This window comes from Alternaria arbusti (genome assembly GCF_024043155.1).
Source record: "Alternaria arbusti strain BMP 1465 chromosome Unknown scaffold_1, whole genome shotgun sequence".
NCBI lineage: Eukaryota > Fungi > Ascomycota > Dothideomycetes > Pleosporales > Pleosporaceae > Alternaria > Alternaria arbusti.
In genome coordinates, this window is record NW_026249941.1 from 1,776,691 (window position 1) to 1,792,614 (window position 15,924).

Here is a 15,924-nt window from a genome sequence, read left to right on the forward strand (position 1 = left end):
GGGTTCGTCACCCTGCTGCCTGAGGAGCCAGAGGATATGGTAAGCGCGACACAATTATACGCATGCGCATACTGACAGCAATCCCAGTGGCACGCGTACAACCTAATCCAAGAACACGACCAAATACGCGCCAAGGCAGTTCGTCGAGTTTCGAAGACATCTGACGCCGGCTCAACGTCCTCGCAACGAATCGCTCTAGACCTCACGATCGCAGTAACCTCGACCGATTTCGATATTGGCTCCGGACAACTCCATGTGTCTGGGCGCGTAGCAAAAGAGAATGAGCACGTAAAATTAGGGCAACATCACACGTTGGATTTGGAGCTAAATCGCAAATTTACCATCGAAAAAGCCGACGGTTGGGATAGTGTCGCGTTGGAACAACTAAAAGAGGCATGCGACGCGTCGAAACGAGCGGAACTTTGGGCTGTTGTACTGGGAGAAGGTACCGCGAACATATGCATGATCACTGAGCATCAGACGATACTACGGCAAAAGATCGAGGTCTCTGTACCCAGAAAGAGGAGAGGTGGCGTAGACGGGCACAGCAAAGGCATGGACAGGTTCTTCTCGACGACGCTTTCGACGCTACTACGGCAAATCGACCTACCGAATGCCTCCAGCACACCCCAAGGCAAGACGCTCCCGCTCCTCCTCGCCAGTCCAGGCTTCGTAGCCTCGGCGTTTCTACAGTACATCAAAGAGGAAGCGACACGGACCACCAACAAGCCGCTCATGGCCCTCATACCTACGATAATCATCGCGCATTCGTCATCGGCGCACGTACACTCACTCAATGAGGTGCTCTCGTCGCCGGCGATAACGAACAAGCTGTCCGACACGAAATTCGCGCGCGAGACGGCATTGATGGACAAGTTCAACACACTCATGCGACAAGACGACGGTCGGGCGTGGTACGGCCCGCGCGAGGTGGAGCGCGCCGTCGCCAAAGGCGCAGTCGGGCGCGGTGGTGGGGTGCTAATGATCAATAACGCCCTGTTCCGCGCACAAGATGTGAAAGAGAGGAGACGATGGGTGAAGCTAGTCGACCAAGTGCGGGATGTGGAGGGTGGCGAAGTCAGGGTGCTCAGCTCATTACACGAGAGCGGGAAGCGACTCGAAGGCCTCGGGAACGTCGCAGCTATCCTCACCTACCCACTGGAAGACCTGGATGAGGATGACGGGGAGGACACAGGCGGTGTTGATGGCGAAGACGGCGAAATGATAATATAGGCTGGAGGATACATAGTCCTCCGGATTTCAACTTGCGCTTGGGAATATTCGCGAATACCTCCAGGCTCTACCCAGATACGACGACACAATATACCCATCATGATTACGTCCGCATATACCGGCACTCTGGCAAGTGATGTTCATGGTCACACAAGGCGGTAAGATTGACATGGTCCCTGCACCGTCCGTGAAACCTGTTGCACGCTGACCCAGCCGCCTCCTGTCTAGCGCTCTGCTTGAGCAAAAAGAGAGCAGCCTTTTTACTGTCGTCGCCCTCTGCTACCGCTGTGGTTCGAACAGGCCGAATCTTGGTTGTCTTCGAGCCACAGAAATTACCAAAAAAATGGTAGCTTCTCTTTGATTGAGCGTGTCATCCTTAGTGCAGGGGCCATGCTAATCTTCTCTGTATCGTTTCAAATTGACCAAATGCCCGAAGGCGAAAGGAAGTCAATTTTGTAATCCTATATACTCGTGTGTCGGTGAAAAGTCGCGTTTGAGCGAGTTTGGACATGGGACGGTGAAGTGGCGGGATATGGCTCGTGCGCGATCCGCAGAACGTGGAACGTGTGTTCAGGGGTCTCTAGGCTGTGATCGGACACGTGCAGTGACGTCGGCTCGAACTTCACAATGTCGGGATACATATTATTGGTAAGATGCGATACTACAGCATAGGAGTGCTCGTCGTAAGATCAGTACATGTAGTTGAGATATTGTATCAGGATCTCGAAAGAGAAGTACGCCCGGTTCATTGTTCACCTCGCTTCAACTCGCAGCTGTAGGGGAACTGACGGCGTGCTGAATTACACGACAATGCGCCACGGTCTCAACTATCTCAACAAGACGTTCGTCTTCAGGTAAGAGGCGTGGAACCTAGGCGCACGCGAAGCTGTCGCACTGGCCGCTTATATTTGGGCCTTGGCCACCCATCGACAGAGGTGAAGGTCGAGCTACGAGGTGATAGACAACAAAATGCGAGAGCCGTAGGCATCTCCGCTCACATAAGTAGATGACTGAGCAACCAAGTCTAGCTGTCTCTCTCTCTCCTCTCAACCTGTCAAGAACAGTAGCATGACTTGCGACATGGAGTCACAAGACCTATTACCCATATACATCAGCGACCGCGGACACGAATACAACCACCAGCCTGATTCTGCGTTTCTGGCAGCCGCGCACCGATGAATCGCCCGCCCAAGTTCTGTTCTACGATGCTTAGAAGGTTCACGGGCAACTTAGCAACATGTACATAAGCATCAAGGCTTAGTTATTGCGACGCGTGCGATAGGTAAAGGCGTGTGTCCAAGGTGAGAGACTGCGGCATGCGTTATCTCCAACCTTTCTGGCCTATATAAACCTCGCTCCAACTTCATCTGTTCCCTAACCTTGACAACCTCCCACAACGATATGATGCCGCTCACGAGGCCTCAAGACCCAGAAGCAGTCTTCATCCGCGACCAAGGCGACGTATTCAGCGCTTTAAGCCCCACACAGATCCGACCCTTCACCAATTACAGTATTCAGTTCACAAGCGCCCATCAGTTCTACCAGTGCGCGAAAGCGGCGCTCTTTGTGGACCAAGAAAGCGTCAATGTCATCATGGCGTCCACAGACTCGAAGGAGCTCAAGAGGCTGGGAAGCTTGGTGAAGTCATACGGGCATGATATCTGGAGGAAGAGTAAGACCATGCTTCCAACCATAGACCAGTGCATACGGAGTTACGATCGCTAATCTGAAGTAGAATCACTTGGTGTCTGGGTGAGGGCCTTCCAACAAATAGTCAAGACATCGAAGAATGCGAAAGGATTCAGGAACCTGCTTTTGGCCACCGGAGAACGCAAGATCACCTACGTACCTATTATCGACAACACATTGGCAGTCGGTCTCTTTCACGACATTCCCAATCAACAGCCCGGACATGTTTCTGATTACAGCACGGTTGGAGAGGCGCTTGAGAAGGTCCGGTCAGCACTCGTGCGACGGTCTGAGCTCGAGGCGGCCAAGGCGCAAGAGCAAGAGCAAGAGATGGAGCAAGAGATGGAGCAAGAGATGGAGCAAGAGATGGAGCAAGAGATGGAGCAAGAGATGGAGCAAGAGATGGAGCAAGAGATGGAACAGAAGTCAGATTCTGCAAAACAGGACAAGAACGTCTCTAGCAACAAGCGGAAGGCAGGTCCAATGGAGCTGCGGCAATACGAAGAGAGGGCAGACAAGAGGGCGAAGCAACAGTAAGTCATCGCGAAAACTGGTTTTTGTTCATACGCATACTAATTTGGCCCTAAGGAATTCGGTCTCCAAGGCGACACAGACTGAATCGCCTGCCAACACCGGACAAATCACCGATAAGGGACTGCCTGAAAACTGGTGGGTTCCTAAGTCAGCACGCACAAAGCGGTACGGCCGGGTAACGGAACATATGCGCAGATAGATCGCAGCATTGTCGCCAAATGGACGGGGTAAAACGTTCGAGATCAGTAGCTCAAGGCTTGGGAGCTCGATACCGATGAAATTTCCTCGTGCTTTGTCATAGATGCATGGTTATGACTGTAATATCAGTGGTGGTTTCGTAGGCCAGTATCACGAATCCAAAATCACAAAGCCTCCATTAGAGGAACAGGCGGCAACACTCTGAGTACAAATTATGTAAGATGCATTTATGCTAGGATATGTATGTATCATTCCAAAAGAAGAAAGAGAAAGAGAAGAGAAGAAGAAGAAGAAGCGTCAAGCGACGAACGATATCATCATGGTCGTAACCAAACAAAAAGAGAAAACACCGATCCCCCGACCATCCATAAAATGCAGAAACAACAAGCAGAAAAAGAAAAAGGTATAACACGGTTACCCCATCTTTCACCATCAAACACCGCCGTTGCATGCATGCCGTTACTCATCCCGATAGAACTTCTTGAAGATCAAATGCAAAAACAGATTAACATTGACTCTGGCGACACCGTCGCCGGCAGCCGCGCCACCCCGAGCACCTTCGCCGAAGAGATTCATAAATTGGTGGTTGTCGAATTGCGCTTGGAGGAGGCCGTCGAGGGGCACCTCGGCGAAAGCACCGGGGATCATCATGGAGCCCTGGGAACCTTGGATCTCGAAGATACCCGTTTGGTTGCTGGAGATGGTAATGTCCATGCGGTCCCATTGCCGCTCGTGGTATCCAGACCAGGAGATGAGGATGCCCTTCTCGGCCAGGTTGCGGGCGGAGTATTTGAAGGAACCGAAGCGGTACTCGCGACCGCTGTTCTTGAGTTCACGCTGGTGGTTGTATTGGCGGGTGAAGGGAAGGAGGAACTTCTTCTTTCCCTTCTTCGATTGCAGCGTTACCATGGCTTGTTCGATGTAGTCGTTGTAGGACTTGAGTTGCGACTCTAGGAAGTGTGCCTTCTCGTCGAGTGCGGCCAGTGTAGTGCGTACTCCTTCCAACTCCTTGGCGCGTTGGATACGTCTTCGGTGCTTGGTGCGGATATCGACCGCGATGGCGTTGAGTAGGTCTTGGTAGTTGTTGGTGTGCGAGATGCGGCCTGCGCGTTGGAGTTGTACCATGTTCTCCAGACAGTATTGCTTGAGTGTGGGGTAGTCAAGATCAAGTACAGAGTTGGAGCCCATATCCTGCGTGTAAGTCGAAGCGGCAGAAGATCGGACTACGTTGCTCTGTTTCCGCGAACGATCTTTCCGCTGCGCGATGATCTCTTCACGGACGAGAGCGTCCCAGCGGTTCTCGTCATCGGGGGTAACCGGCTTGCACATGATCTCGGTGAGGTTGGCGCCGGTTTGGATGCGGATGATGTACAGCACGTAGCGCTTGGTCTCCATGAAGAGGGATTTGATTGCAGAGTCGGGATCTAGGAAAGTCAGTAAGTGGTAACTGCAAGTGGATGAAGAACTTACCCTCTTGCTCATGGTACTTGGGGTTCAGGGTCAATGTGATTTCGCTGGAGCTGACGTGCAGAAGCTCGTTCTCGTTGTTCTTGGCGCTACCGAGCTCACGGACAATCTCACGGAGTGGATCGTCTTGAGAGGGGCATAAACTTGGTAGATCTTCGATGACGAGGTTGTGAATGGCGAATACGTCTGCGAGCTTGATGTAGAGTGTCGGCTTGGTTCTTGCAAATAGATCGTTGAACTCGTCAATCTCGAACTGAGCTTCGGCGGCACGGACGTTGATCATGTTCGACCAGATATCTTGTAGGCGATCGATTGCTTCGGTGATGTAGCTGTTGAGAGGCTGCAGGTAAAGATCGTCTCCACCAAACAGCTTCCCCCCGGCGATCTGACTGAGGACCTTGGCAACAGCTCCAAGGTTTCTGTTCATCACTGGCGACAGGCCACGATCCACCACACCCCAGTGCTGAGGTTGCAATAGAGCAGGCTGAATGTAAGCCTTCCATACCCAGTAGCCGGTGATTTGTAGAAGCTGCTCTTGCGCCTCGTAGGGGAACTTCAAGCGTAGTTCTTCGAACATCTGCTGTGCGATATACCTTACACCATATGGCATCCGGTGGAGTACCTCTTCGAACATCGTAAAGTACTGGTCAGCAACATCGCGAAGATCTTGCAGGTTGTGAATGAAAGTACCACGTGTCTCGGGGTCCTTGAGTGCTACATCTCGCGAGACATTCGGGTCGCGACGACTACTTTGGCCGGTACGGAGCTCCTCGTTGTTGATGGCGGAACGATAGATCTGCATCGGGTCGCTCTCAAGGTCCAGGTGCTCATTCTCAATGATATTCTCACGAATGACAGTTCCAAGAACATCTTTGAGGAACTTTCGGTCTCGCGGTGACCGGACGTAGTTGGCGAACAATTTGGACCAAAAGAAGTTGCCACGAAGGTACTCATGGAGGTTCGCACAGCCCTCAATCTCCTCCTTCAGCGATCTTGTGAGTAGCTTCAACAGCCAGTACTCTTCTCTGCGTTTCTGGGCCAAACCAAACATACTCATGGTCAGCTGCTCGATGCGCTTGATGTCACCCTCTGCGAGATTTTGTTCACGAACGCGCCTGAAGAGTCTCGCCATGTACTGAGGCTGGGTCTGCAGAACAAAGAAAAGCTCCTGATACTGCTCCAGCTTCCGGCGCGAGTTCTTGTTGAGTGCTTTGAGATCGAAGGGGTCCTTTGACGAGATGTCCTTGCTGCTGAGTAGGGTGCCGACGTTGCCACCGAAGTGCTTCTGGTGCTTGACGACCTCGTCAAGGGTGATCTTGTTCTTTACGAGAAGCGCAATCTTGATGTCCAGTTGATCGACGTACTGCTCGGCGAGCTCGTTCTGGCGCACATGCTGTACTACAGTCTTGCGAAGACGCTCGAACTCTGACATTCCGTTAGTAAGACATGGCTGCAGTAACCAAAGAGCGACTTACCAATCTCCTCATCAAAGTCGATGTCGTTGTCATTAAGAAGATGCACAAAGTTCTTGACAGTCGACACTGGAGGGTTTGTGCCACTGGTCAAGCTCTTGTAGGCTTCACCTTGTTGACGACCACGGATGAAGCTCTGCACTTTGATGACCTTCTCCATATTCTCCTTGTAGAACTGCTGCTTCTCTGCAAACTTCTGGCGGATCATCAAACCGCGCGCCAGGGTCTGTAGTTCGACAATCGCATCTTCGTGCTCTTCCACTTGACCAAGCTGCATACCGATCTGCATCCTGAGCAGCATACCACGTGCCACGGCTTGGAGATCGACGGTTTCGGGCTCTTGAGCATTGAGCTCGCAAAGAGTCTCGTAGGTCCGTTGGCGTTGCATGAAGCCTCGGCAAGCCGATTGGAGGTCTAGAATGGTGGGTTCTTGCGCCTGAAGTGCCTTGAGATCAGAAAAGTGCTTCTGTCGCGAAAGGAAACCGCGAATGTGTGACTGAAGCGAAAGAACGTTGTCTTCTTGTTCGTGCAGAAGCGTGAGGATCTCTGTGATCTCTGCACGCATGGTGCCACCCCTTGCGACAGCTTGTAGATCGGTGATCTGAGGTACTTCGGCTTGAAGCGCCTCGTGGATCTGCTTGACAGAGTTTCTCAAGACATTGGCGCGAACTTGGGACTGAAGACCAGACCAATTGACATTCGTGCTTACCAGCTTCTTCTGCATTGCGGCGTCCTTCTTCCTAGCAAGAAGACCTCGGGCAGTTGACTGCAACATTGTAATCATAGATTCGTGTTGACGAAGACCTTCCTGATCGGCACGTAATGACTGGCGGACACGCATTGCTCTTGCGACGGCTTGGAGTTGCGCGACCTCAGGTTCATTCTGTTGTAGCTCAGCCCATTCCCGATCGACTTGCTGGCGTAGAAGAGCGCCACGAATCATAGCCTGCACATGCATAACGGATGGTTCGGTATCGCGGGTTTTTTCGTATCGGTCGGACACACGTAGTCGTTCCAGCGCTCCTCGGATGGCTGCTTGGAATTGCCGTATGCCGTGTTCGTGTCGCTCGATCTTCGATTTGGTGTACTGAACTTGCGCTCTGGCCTTGCGCCCACGGAACAGGTTCTGCACCTTCAAGACCTGGGCCTCATTGGCGTGCCAAAACTGTTCTTCACCCTGGAGCCTCGATCGGACCAGGAATCCTCTCGCTGCACTTTGCAGAGTGACTGCGAAACGGCGCATGTCCATGCGGTAGGTGGAGATTTGTCGAGCCCAATCGCCACGGATGCGTGCCTGCAAATCCACGATGAGGTGCTCATGGTCCCAGAGCTCCTGCATCACCATCCCGAGGCGGATTCGGACGAGAGCACCGCGCATCTGAGCCTGAAGATCTAGTATGATGTCCTCGTTCTCTCCAAGCTCGCGGTCAATGCGGTCTTCCTCAGATTCCACTGGTTCTGGCTCTGGCTCCGGTTCCGGCTCGACTTGGAAGTTGGCTTGCATGCCTGAGAAGTTGGGCATACTAACACCAGACTTGTCCAGACCTTTTTGTGTAGCCTCCAATTCGTGGTCCTCGAACTGGAGTTTACCGACTAGATTGCCAATTCGGAAGTCGACAATGCCTTTTCGGAACAGAAGCCATGAGAGCGCGTGAATGCAGTAGATGACCTTGGGTACGTTCTTCTTCTCGTAGAGATCGACCAGTTCGAAGCGGAAGAGATCGGGGAGTTCGACTTCGGACAGGAACTTGAAGAAGTGAGCGTAGTTGTTGGAGTGCCGGTACTGTAGCTTCGGGTCGCGGAATATGCGCAGCGGTTGTCCTTTGATGGACTGAACAATCTCCGCTAGTGTGATGCCGTTTCGCAGTGCCTCCTCCAGTTCAACGACAGGCGGGAGGTCCGTCTCGATGATGTCTTCCATCCACTCCTTGGCTTCTCCGATATGACAGAGATATTCGTAGGCCTGCAAGAACTGGCGCTGTTGGTCCATCCAGTTCCGACTTGACCAAGTGGACGCCGTCTTTTGTGGTGTTTCTAGCCGCTGCAACCTTCTCCGTCCATTGAGACCCACGACCTGCTGCTCCGGGGACTTGATGGCGAAGTCCTCATCGCTTCCAGCCTCGGCGAACTTGGATAGAGTCCGTAGATGTCCCGTGGATGACTTCTGGAAGCTCTTAAGTTCCGGTCGTTCCAGGTGAGTTGATAGCGGTCGGGACGAGTGGTCGCGGGTGGGCGCGCGTACGGAGTCGTTTCGCGATACTGCTAGCGATAGCGGGCGCGGTTTGGCTGTCGGCGAGGTGGAGCCATCGTACGGGGCGTAGAGGTTTTCGACACTGTGTGATCGCAGGTGGCTGGAGCTTCGGGTCGGGCTAGCACTCGCGGGGCGCAGGAGCTTCTCTGGCGATGGCGGATTCGAGAATGTTGCGGGGCGTAGGAGCTTTTCAGGCGATGGCGGATAGACGGGCGTCGTCGGTCGCATGTACTTGTCAGGTGACGAGGGGCTCTGCTTCTCGGGCGAGGGCGGGTTCGAAGGTGCCTGCTGCAGCGGTCGCAGCGCTTTCCGCATGCTCATAAACGTGTCTGAAGGGTCTGTCTCGCCCGAGCCGAAGTAGTCCTCTGTGCGCGGGCGCGAGAGGGCAGTCGCCTCGCTCAGCCCGCGCCGGTGCGAAAGCGAGCCGAAGCCGCTGGAGGCATTGCTCGACTGCGTGCTGGAGCGGCTCGGCGGGTACTGGTTCGAGTGGTTGGAGGAGCCATTGGATGCGGTCGATGTCTGGCGGAGCGGGGAGGGCGATGTTGCCGAGTGGCCTGGTCTCGAGCGTGGGGCAGTCAGGTAACTCATGGCGAGCGCGACAGTCGAGGGCGTTACTGCGACCCAGTCCTACACCGCATGCGTCGTACAGGACAAAGAAGATGGTGATGGCGTTGGCGTCGGGGCTCAAGAGACCGTCATGGAGGCCCGCGATAATTACAAGAGATATGGATGCGCCTGCCGCCGAAAACAAAAATCGCGAACGAGATCAAGCGACAGTCTAAAGCCCTGCGACCAAGCGCGCACTTTTACTCTGCACGGGCGAAGAGGAATGGGAATCGGGAAAGGGAAATTGGGTATAGTAGATGAAAGGCAGCGGCGTTGAAACTGGAAGCGGACGTGTGTCGTCCAAGCTTTTGCGGATGTTTACTCAGGCTGCGAGGGCTTGCCGGCCTGTTGTCGCGCCAACCACCCCAAGAAACCCATCTCCAGCCGCGAAAATCATCCATCCCGACTCCCGTCACACGGACCGGGAATCCCTCAAAACAACATCCTAGTGCTGCATCACTGTCGCATCTACCGTGTTGTTACTGCTGCATCGCCATGTCTGGACGAGCCGACCACTTCACTTCACCATCATGTCCGCATTCATCGACCATCCCGGAAGCCCATGTACGCGTAGCGGCCATGATGCCTGAATGGCAGGGCGACAAGGACGTCGGCGCCATCAACGGCGACAGCCTTACTACAGCTCGCACGGTGAGCTATCGCGTTCTGAACCTGAACCTTAGCCTAGCGCACCCCTTGGACGCGTCCAATTATCGACTCGTCGACCTGTCACTATAAGGGAGCTCCCAGTCGGTACCGTGCAAGTCCAAACGTCGCGCGCACCACGTGAGTGTGCTAACGAGGTAAGAATGAAATGCACTAGATGCTATTGCTAATGGAAACGTCGTACCTTACCAAAAGACTGACCACTGCGACTATTGTTGACATGTCCAGCATATGTTGATATGTGTCTTTCGCGCATACAGTGTACAGCAGTATATGTCGACTGCAGTACTGCCTGCACATCGATCCCCCTTCGGACGCGTCGTCGTCGCGCTAAAAGGCGGGGTCACCTGAAGCAGGAGCCTTGGCGAAGGAGCCCACAGAAATTCTTTCCGCGCCGCCAGTTTCTTCCAACTTTTTTCTTCTTGGGAAAGCCCTCAACTTTCCCCGGCCAGAGTCTTTTGCTGAGCACGACGGCCTGTTTCCTTCAGTGATACCCCTCTTTCCCTTCTCAAGTCCCCGAGAAGTTTCTTTTCTACCACCCATCATGCCCATCTCCAACGGTGACGCCATGACCAACACGGCCGCCGACGCCTTGGACTACACCAAGGCTCTTGAGATCCTCAAGAACGAGTACCCCGAGCGCGATGGCATCGACATCAAGACGCTCATCGACTCCAAGAAGAACGGCGGCCTAACCTACAATGACTTCCTCATGCTTCCTGGCTACATTGGCTTCCCGGCCGCCGAAGTCGCCCTCGACACCCCAATCACAAAGCGCATTTCGCTCAAGACGCCCTTTGTCTCCTCGCCCATGGACACTGTCACTGAGCACAACATGGCGATCCACATTGCCCTTCTTGGAGGTCTCGGTGTGATCCACCACAACTGCTCTCAGGACGACCAGGCCGAGATGGTCCGCAAGGTCAAGCGCTTCGAGAACGGCTTCATCCTGGACCCCGTCGTCATCTCTCCCAATACCACAGTCGGAGAGGCCAAGGCACTGAAGGAGAGGTGGGGCTTCGGTGGTTTCCCAGTCACTGGTAAGTCAGACTCTACACTCTTATCCCCGTGTTTGCCTTATGATGATTACCTTTTCAATTTAACTTTCGTTCATCCGCAACGATTCCGTCGTACTGTGGAGAAAATGTATCTGAAATGTCTCACAAACGCTACGCTTTGTCAATTTTGTCGAGATGCATTCGCTGACAGTGGACTATAGAGAACGGCACCCTCCGCTCCAAGCTCGTCGGTATCATTACCCCCCGAGACATCCAGTTCCACGACAAGCTGGACGACCCGGTCACCGCAGTCATGTCCACGGACCTCGTAACCGCTCGCCACGGCGTTGAGCTTAAGGAGGCCAACGACATCCTGAACAAGTCCAAGAAGGGAAAGCTTCCCATCGTGGATGAGAGCTTCAACCTGATTGCGCTCCTGTCTCGCTCCGACCTGATGAAGAACCTCAACTTCCCGCTTGCGTCCAAGCTGCCACACTCCAAGCAGCTGATCGCCGCGGCTGCCATCGGCACCCGGCCAGAGGACAAGATCCGTCTGCAGAAGCTCGTCGATGCCGGTCTCGACATCGTCATCCTCGACAGCAGTCAGGGAAACAGCATGTACCAGATCGAGATGATTAAGTACATCAAGGAGAAGTACTCTCAGCTCGACGTGATTGGCGGAAACGTCGTCACTCGCGAGCAGGCTGCTGGTCTCATCGCCGCTGGTGTTGACGGTCTCCGTATCGGCATGGGTAGCGGAAGTGCTTGCATTACACAAGAAGTCATGGCTGTCGGAAGGCCACAGGCCACTTCGGTGTACAATGTCACCTCTTTCGCATCGCGCTTCGGCGTGCCTTGCATCGCAGATGGCGGTATCCAGAACGTAGGACACATCGTCAAGGGTCTCGCCATGGGTGCATCAGCCGTTATGATGGGAGGTCTCCTCGCCGGTACCACTGAGTCTCCTGGTGAGTACTTTGTCAGCCGCGATGGTCAGCTCGTCAAGGCCTACCGTGGTATGGGCAGTATCGCCGCCATGGAGGACAAGAAGGCCGGTGCTGGCGCTGCCGACTCCAAGGCCAGCAACGCTGGTACCGCGCGCTACTTCTCTGAGGGTGACCGTGTTCTGGTTGCCCAAGGTGTGTCTGGATCCGTCCAGGACCGTGGCTCGATCACCAAGTTTGTGCCCTACCTCATGGCTGGTGTTCAGCACTCGCTACAGGATATTGGCATCAAGAGCCTTACCGAGCTTCACGAGGGTGTTGCCAACGGCACCGTCAGGTTCGAGTTGCGCACTGCCAGTGCACAGGCTGAGGGTAACGTGCACGGTCTGCACAGCTTCGACAAGAAGCTCTACTCATAGACGATCGAAGATGATATACGGAATGCATTGGGAGGGCGTTAGTGGGTGGTTGGCTGGATTGCTAGGTTCCCTCATTAGACATGCGATACGAAGACGATTTATGTTCTTATTTTGGAGCAATGGATAGGCCAAAAGCAATGATACCACGAACTATGTTCATTTACGATCAAAATCAAGAAATGTCTTCTGTTGAGTGACGCGAAGCGCTGCCGGAGTTCTGACGGTGTGTCGACTCTTGGGCACCCTGTCACTGCTCGAGCTACTTCCTAACCTCGGCACCTCCCCGCGCATCAACACCAACCACATGCCAGCCATCATGACGCGCCGACCGCCATTGTCGGCTCCTTTTGTCGCCGGATATGCCAAAGCTGAGTTCCACTGCTCTCCTCCTGGCTAAAGGTCGATCAACTGCGTTACGCTCTTATTGCTCTCCACGCCCCGTCGCCGCAAGCTCATCGCACTCCATATTACAGGCGAAGCTCGGTGCGCGATCGTCAGCGTCACTACCAACTGCTCCCTATCTGAAGTCTGCTCAACTCTCCAAGACCTGCTTCCAAAAGCGCAAAATGTCTTCGCCTGCAGACCACAAGCCGTCGAAGCAGGCGTCAAAGGCACCACAGGTCCCACGGCCTAGCTCGAGGTATGCGATTATCACAATGTCTACCAATATCGAGATGCTAACACATATAGCGTCTTGCTCATATCCCCTACGAATCAGGTCCTGCTCCTCCACCGCGTATCGAAAGCCTCTAGTTTCGCGTCCGCCCACGTCTTTCCCGGTGGCGCCCTCTCCAAAACCCATGACGGCGAGATCCCCGACGAAGACCACCCGGGAAGACATCAAGATGGGCCCGCGTATCGTATGGCAGCCGTACGGGAGACTTTCGAGGAATGCGGCATCTTACTCGCAAAGAGCAAAAAGACCGGGAAGCTGTTCACCGAGATAAGCGACGAAGAGCGAGAACAAGGCCGAAGAGATGTACACGGTGGGAAGGTCAAGTTTGGAGACTTGTTGGAGAAATGGGGTGCACTTCCTGATACCGAAGCTCTGATTCCGTTTACCCGCTGGGTAACGCCTCCCAACGTGCCCAAACGCTTTACTACGCAGATGTACATCTACTTCCTCCCTCTTGGCTCCGTATCTCCGACGAAGCACGCCGCGCCCAAGGGTACACCACCGTCTTCGGGACTGGAAGAGGAGGACGAGATTGTCATACCCAAACCTACACACGATGGCGGTATTGAGCACACCGCTGCCCGCTTCCTGCCACCCAACAAATGGATCGACCTGGCGCGGCAAAACAGGATTATCCTATTCCCACCACAGTTCTTGCTTACCTTGCTGCTGGCTCCGTACTTGGCTTCAAGTGTCACGTCGCCTTCTTCGCCCACACCGAGTCTGGCGGAGCTACAACTCGAGCGCGAGAAGTGTCTTGACTTCCTACAAAAGCCGCGCATGTACGACGGGAAGCCTGAAGTGTCTTTTGCTGAAGCTTGCATATCTCCACTTGCTCTCGGCAAAGGAGAATATGGGCAGGCTGGGCAGGATGGTGTTGGCGGCGTAGATAAGAACACCGCTGTTTTGGTGCTTGATCGGCCTGGGAAAGAGGTCGAAAGCCAGGGACAGGGAAGAGCGGGACTCAGGGAATGGGTTGTTACAACGAAGTTCAAGAAGGAAGGGCCACGGGATGTGGATGTTCGGAGGAGGGAGGAGGTGTTGGGGAACAAGATACAGGGGAAGCTATAGAGTTGTTGGCTACAAAACGGATAGCTTGCTCGATCCTAGGTTTCGGGTCGATTCCCGGGCGTTGAGCGAGCTTAAGATTTCATCTGTGTCTTCCTCACTACTTACCTGCGCAGTTTGTTCCATGCCAGGGTATAGTACAATACGTTACGTGCGTAGAGTAGATGCAAGACGGGTTGCCAGTCTGTGATTAATGATATCGGAGGAACCCCAGGTGCCCAGCTTCCGATCATCCCATCCGGCCAATCTCGGCTATGCACCAAAAGCGAATACCGAAAAGTCGCATCATCGACGTCGCCAACAACCTCCAGGGCTAGATCTACTCCACCCAGCACACTAAACCCCACATTCGTCATTATTAATACCAGCTCCACATATTCGCGTTCCTGATGTCGGACGACGGACGGTGGAATGTTCAGGATCATGTTGTTTGGATATAAAGATGCTTGGAAGCCCCGCCTCGTTTTGGGGGGGCATCTTTACCCACATAACTTAACGGCACATTGTATCCTTTATCTATCTTAATTCATCTACGCATTTTGAAAAAGGTCTTGTAAAAGAAAGAACTGTCAGGATGAAGGAAGCACAAGTAGCAAAAGACCTTTCGGTCACCATCAAGGATGTCGCCGTCCCCGAGCCACAAGCCAACCAAGTCGTCATCAAGGTCGTCTACTCTGGTAGTAACCCCAAAGACTGGTACGTCTACTTCCCGAATCCCCCCGTGCTACCTGCACGATCACAATATCCACGTGACGTTGTCTCCCATTCCAATATTTCTCCTTTCAGTCCATCACGCACTGACGTATGTTGCAGGAAAATCCCCGCCTACGACATGAAGCCTAACTTCAACACCGGCGACGACATCGCCGGCTACGTCCACAGCGTCGGCGCCAACGTCTACGAGTTCAAGCCCGGAGATCGCGTCGCTTCCTTCCACGAGATGATGACACCGGGTGGTTCCTTCGCCGAGTACGCAGTAGGCTGGGCCCACACCACCTTCCACATCCCAACTTCCGTGTCCTTTGAGGAAGCAGCGACCCTACCCCTTGCTGCCATGACCGCAGCCATTGGACTGCACCAACGCATGGGTCTGCCCGACCCGTGGACTCCCGCACAGGAACCTACGCCCTTGGTTGTGTATGGCGGTGCGAGTGCAGTCGGAGCATACGCGATTAAACTAGCATCGCGCGCAAACATCCACCCCATCATCGCTGTAGCAGGAAGGGGAGAGAAGTTCGTCGAGGGACTCATCGACCGCTCAAAGGGCGACACGATTGTCGATTACCGAAAGGGTGATGACGCGGTCGTCAAGGGCATCAAAGATGCGCTCAAGGGACAGAAACTGCAGTACGCGTATGACGCTGTATCGGAACACAACTCCTACACAAACATTGTGCAGGTGCTAGAGCCCACGGGCAAGCTCACGCTTGTTCTGCCGGGTAAGACGTATGAAGGTATTCCCGAGACTGTGCAGCAGACTCAGACGATGGTGGGCTCGGCGCACAAGGAGGATGCGGATTACGCGTTCATCATGTTCCGGTATATGGCGAGGGGATTGGCTGAGGGTTGGTTCAAGCCGCATCCGCATGAGGTTATTCCTGGTGGTCTGGAGGGAGTCGAGACGGGTATGAAGAATTTGAGGGATGGCAAGGCGAGTGGAGTCAAGTATGTGTTTAAAATTGGAGATGAGAAGTTGTAAAGAT

The 15,924-nt window shown here is 53.9% G+C and overlaps 5 protein-coding genes across 5 annotated transcripts; 4 read left to right on the plus strand and 1 right to left on the minus strand.

Annotated features, from left to right (window-relative positions):
- Window positions 1-2,637: 2,637 nt before the first annotated feature.
- On the plus strand, window positions 2,638-3,655 carry J4E86_000642 (uncharacterized protein; the record flags this gene model as incomplete). The annotated part of the gene is made up of 3 exons (XM_051441215.1): window positions 2,638-2,905; window positions 2,969-3,455; window positions 3,511-3,655. The coding sequence occupies 3 exons, from the start codon at window positions 2,638-2,640 to the stop codon at window positions 3,653-3,655; spliced, it is 900 nt and encodes a 299-aa protein (XP_051307386.1).
- A 458-nt stretch (window positions 3,656-4,113) lies between these two features.
- J4E86_000643 (uncharacterized protein) lies at window positions 4,114-9,432 on the minus strand (the record flags this gene model as incomplete). Its single annotated transcript, XM_051441216.1, has 3 exons — window positions 4,114-5,078; window positions 5,125-6,546; window positions 6,597-9,432. The coding sequence occupies 3 exons, from the start codon at window positions 9,430-9,432 to the stop codon at window positions 4,114-4,116; spliced, it is 5,223 nt and encodes a 1,740-aa protein (XP_051307387.1).
- A 1,228-nt stretch (window positions 9,433-10,660) lies between these two features.
- J4E86_000644 (uncharacterized protein) lies at window positions 10,661-12,477 on the plus strand (the record flags this gene model as incomplete). Its single annotated transcript, XM_051441217.1, has 2 exons — window positions 10,661-11,156; window positions 11,336-12,477. 2 exons carry the CDS (start codon window positions 10,661-10,663, stop codon window positions 12,475-12,477), a joined length of 1,638 nt encoding a protein of 545 aa, XP_051307388.1.
- A 566-nt stretch (window positions 12,478-13,043) lies between these two features.
- On the plus strand, window positions 13,044-14,224 carry J4E86_000645 (uncharacterized protein; the record flags this gene model as incomplete). Its single annotated transcript, XM_051441218.1, has 2 exons — window positions 13,044-13,117; window positions 13,168-14,224. The coding sequence occupies 2 exons, from the start codon at window positions 13,044-13,046 to the stop codon at window positions 14,222-14,224; spliced, it is 1,131 nt and encodes a 376-aa protein (XP_051307389.1).
- A 571-nt stretch (window positions 14,225-14,795) lies between these two features.
- J4E86_000646 (uncharacterized protein) lies at window positions 14,796-15,920 on the plus strand (the record flags this gene model as incomplete). Its single annotated transcript, XM_051441219.1, has 2 exons — window positions 14,796-14,917; window positions 15,035-15,920. The coding sequence occupies 2 exons, from the start codon at window positions 14,796-14,798 to the stop codon at window positions 15,918-15,920; spliced, it is 1,008 nt and encodes a 335-aa protein (XP_051307390.1).
- Window positions 15,921-15,924: the final 4 nt, after the last annotated feature.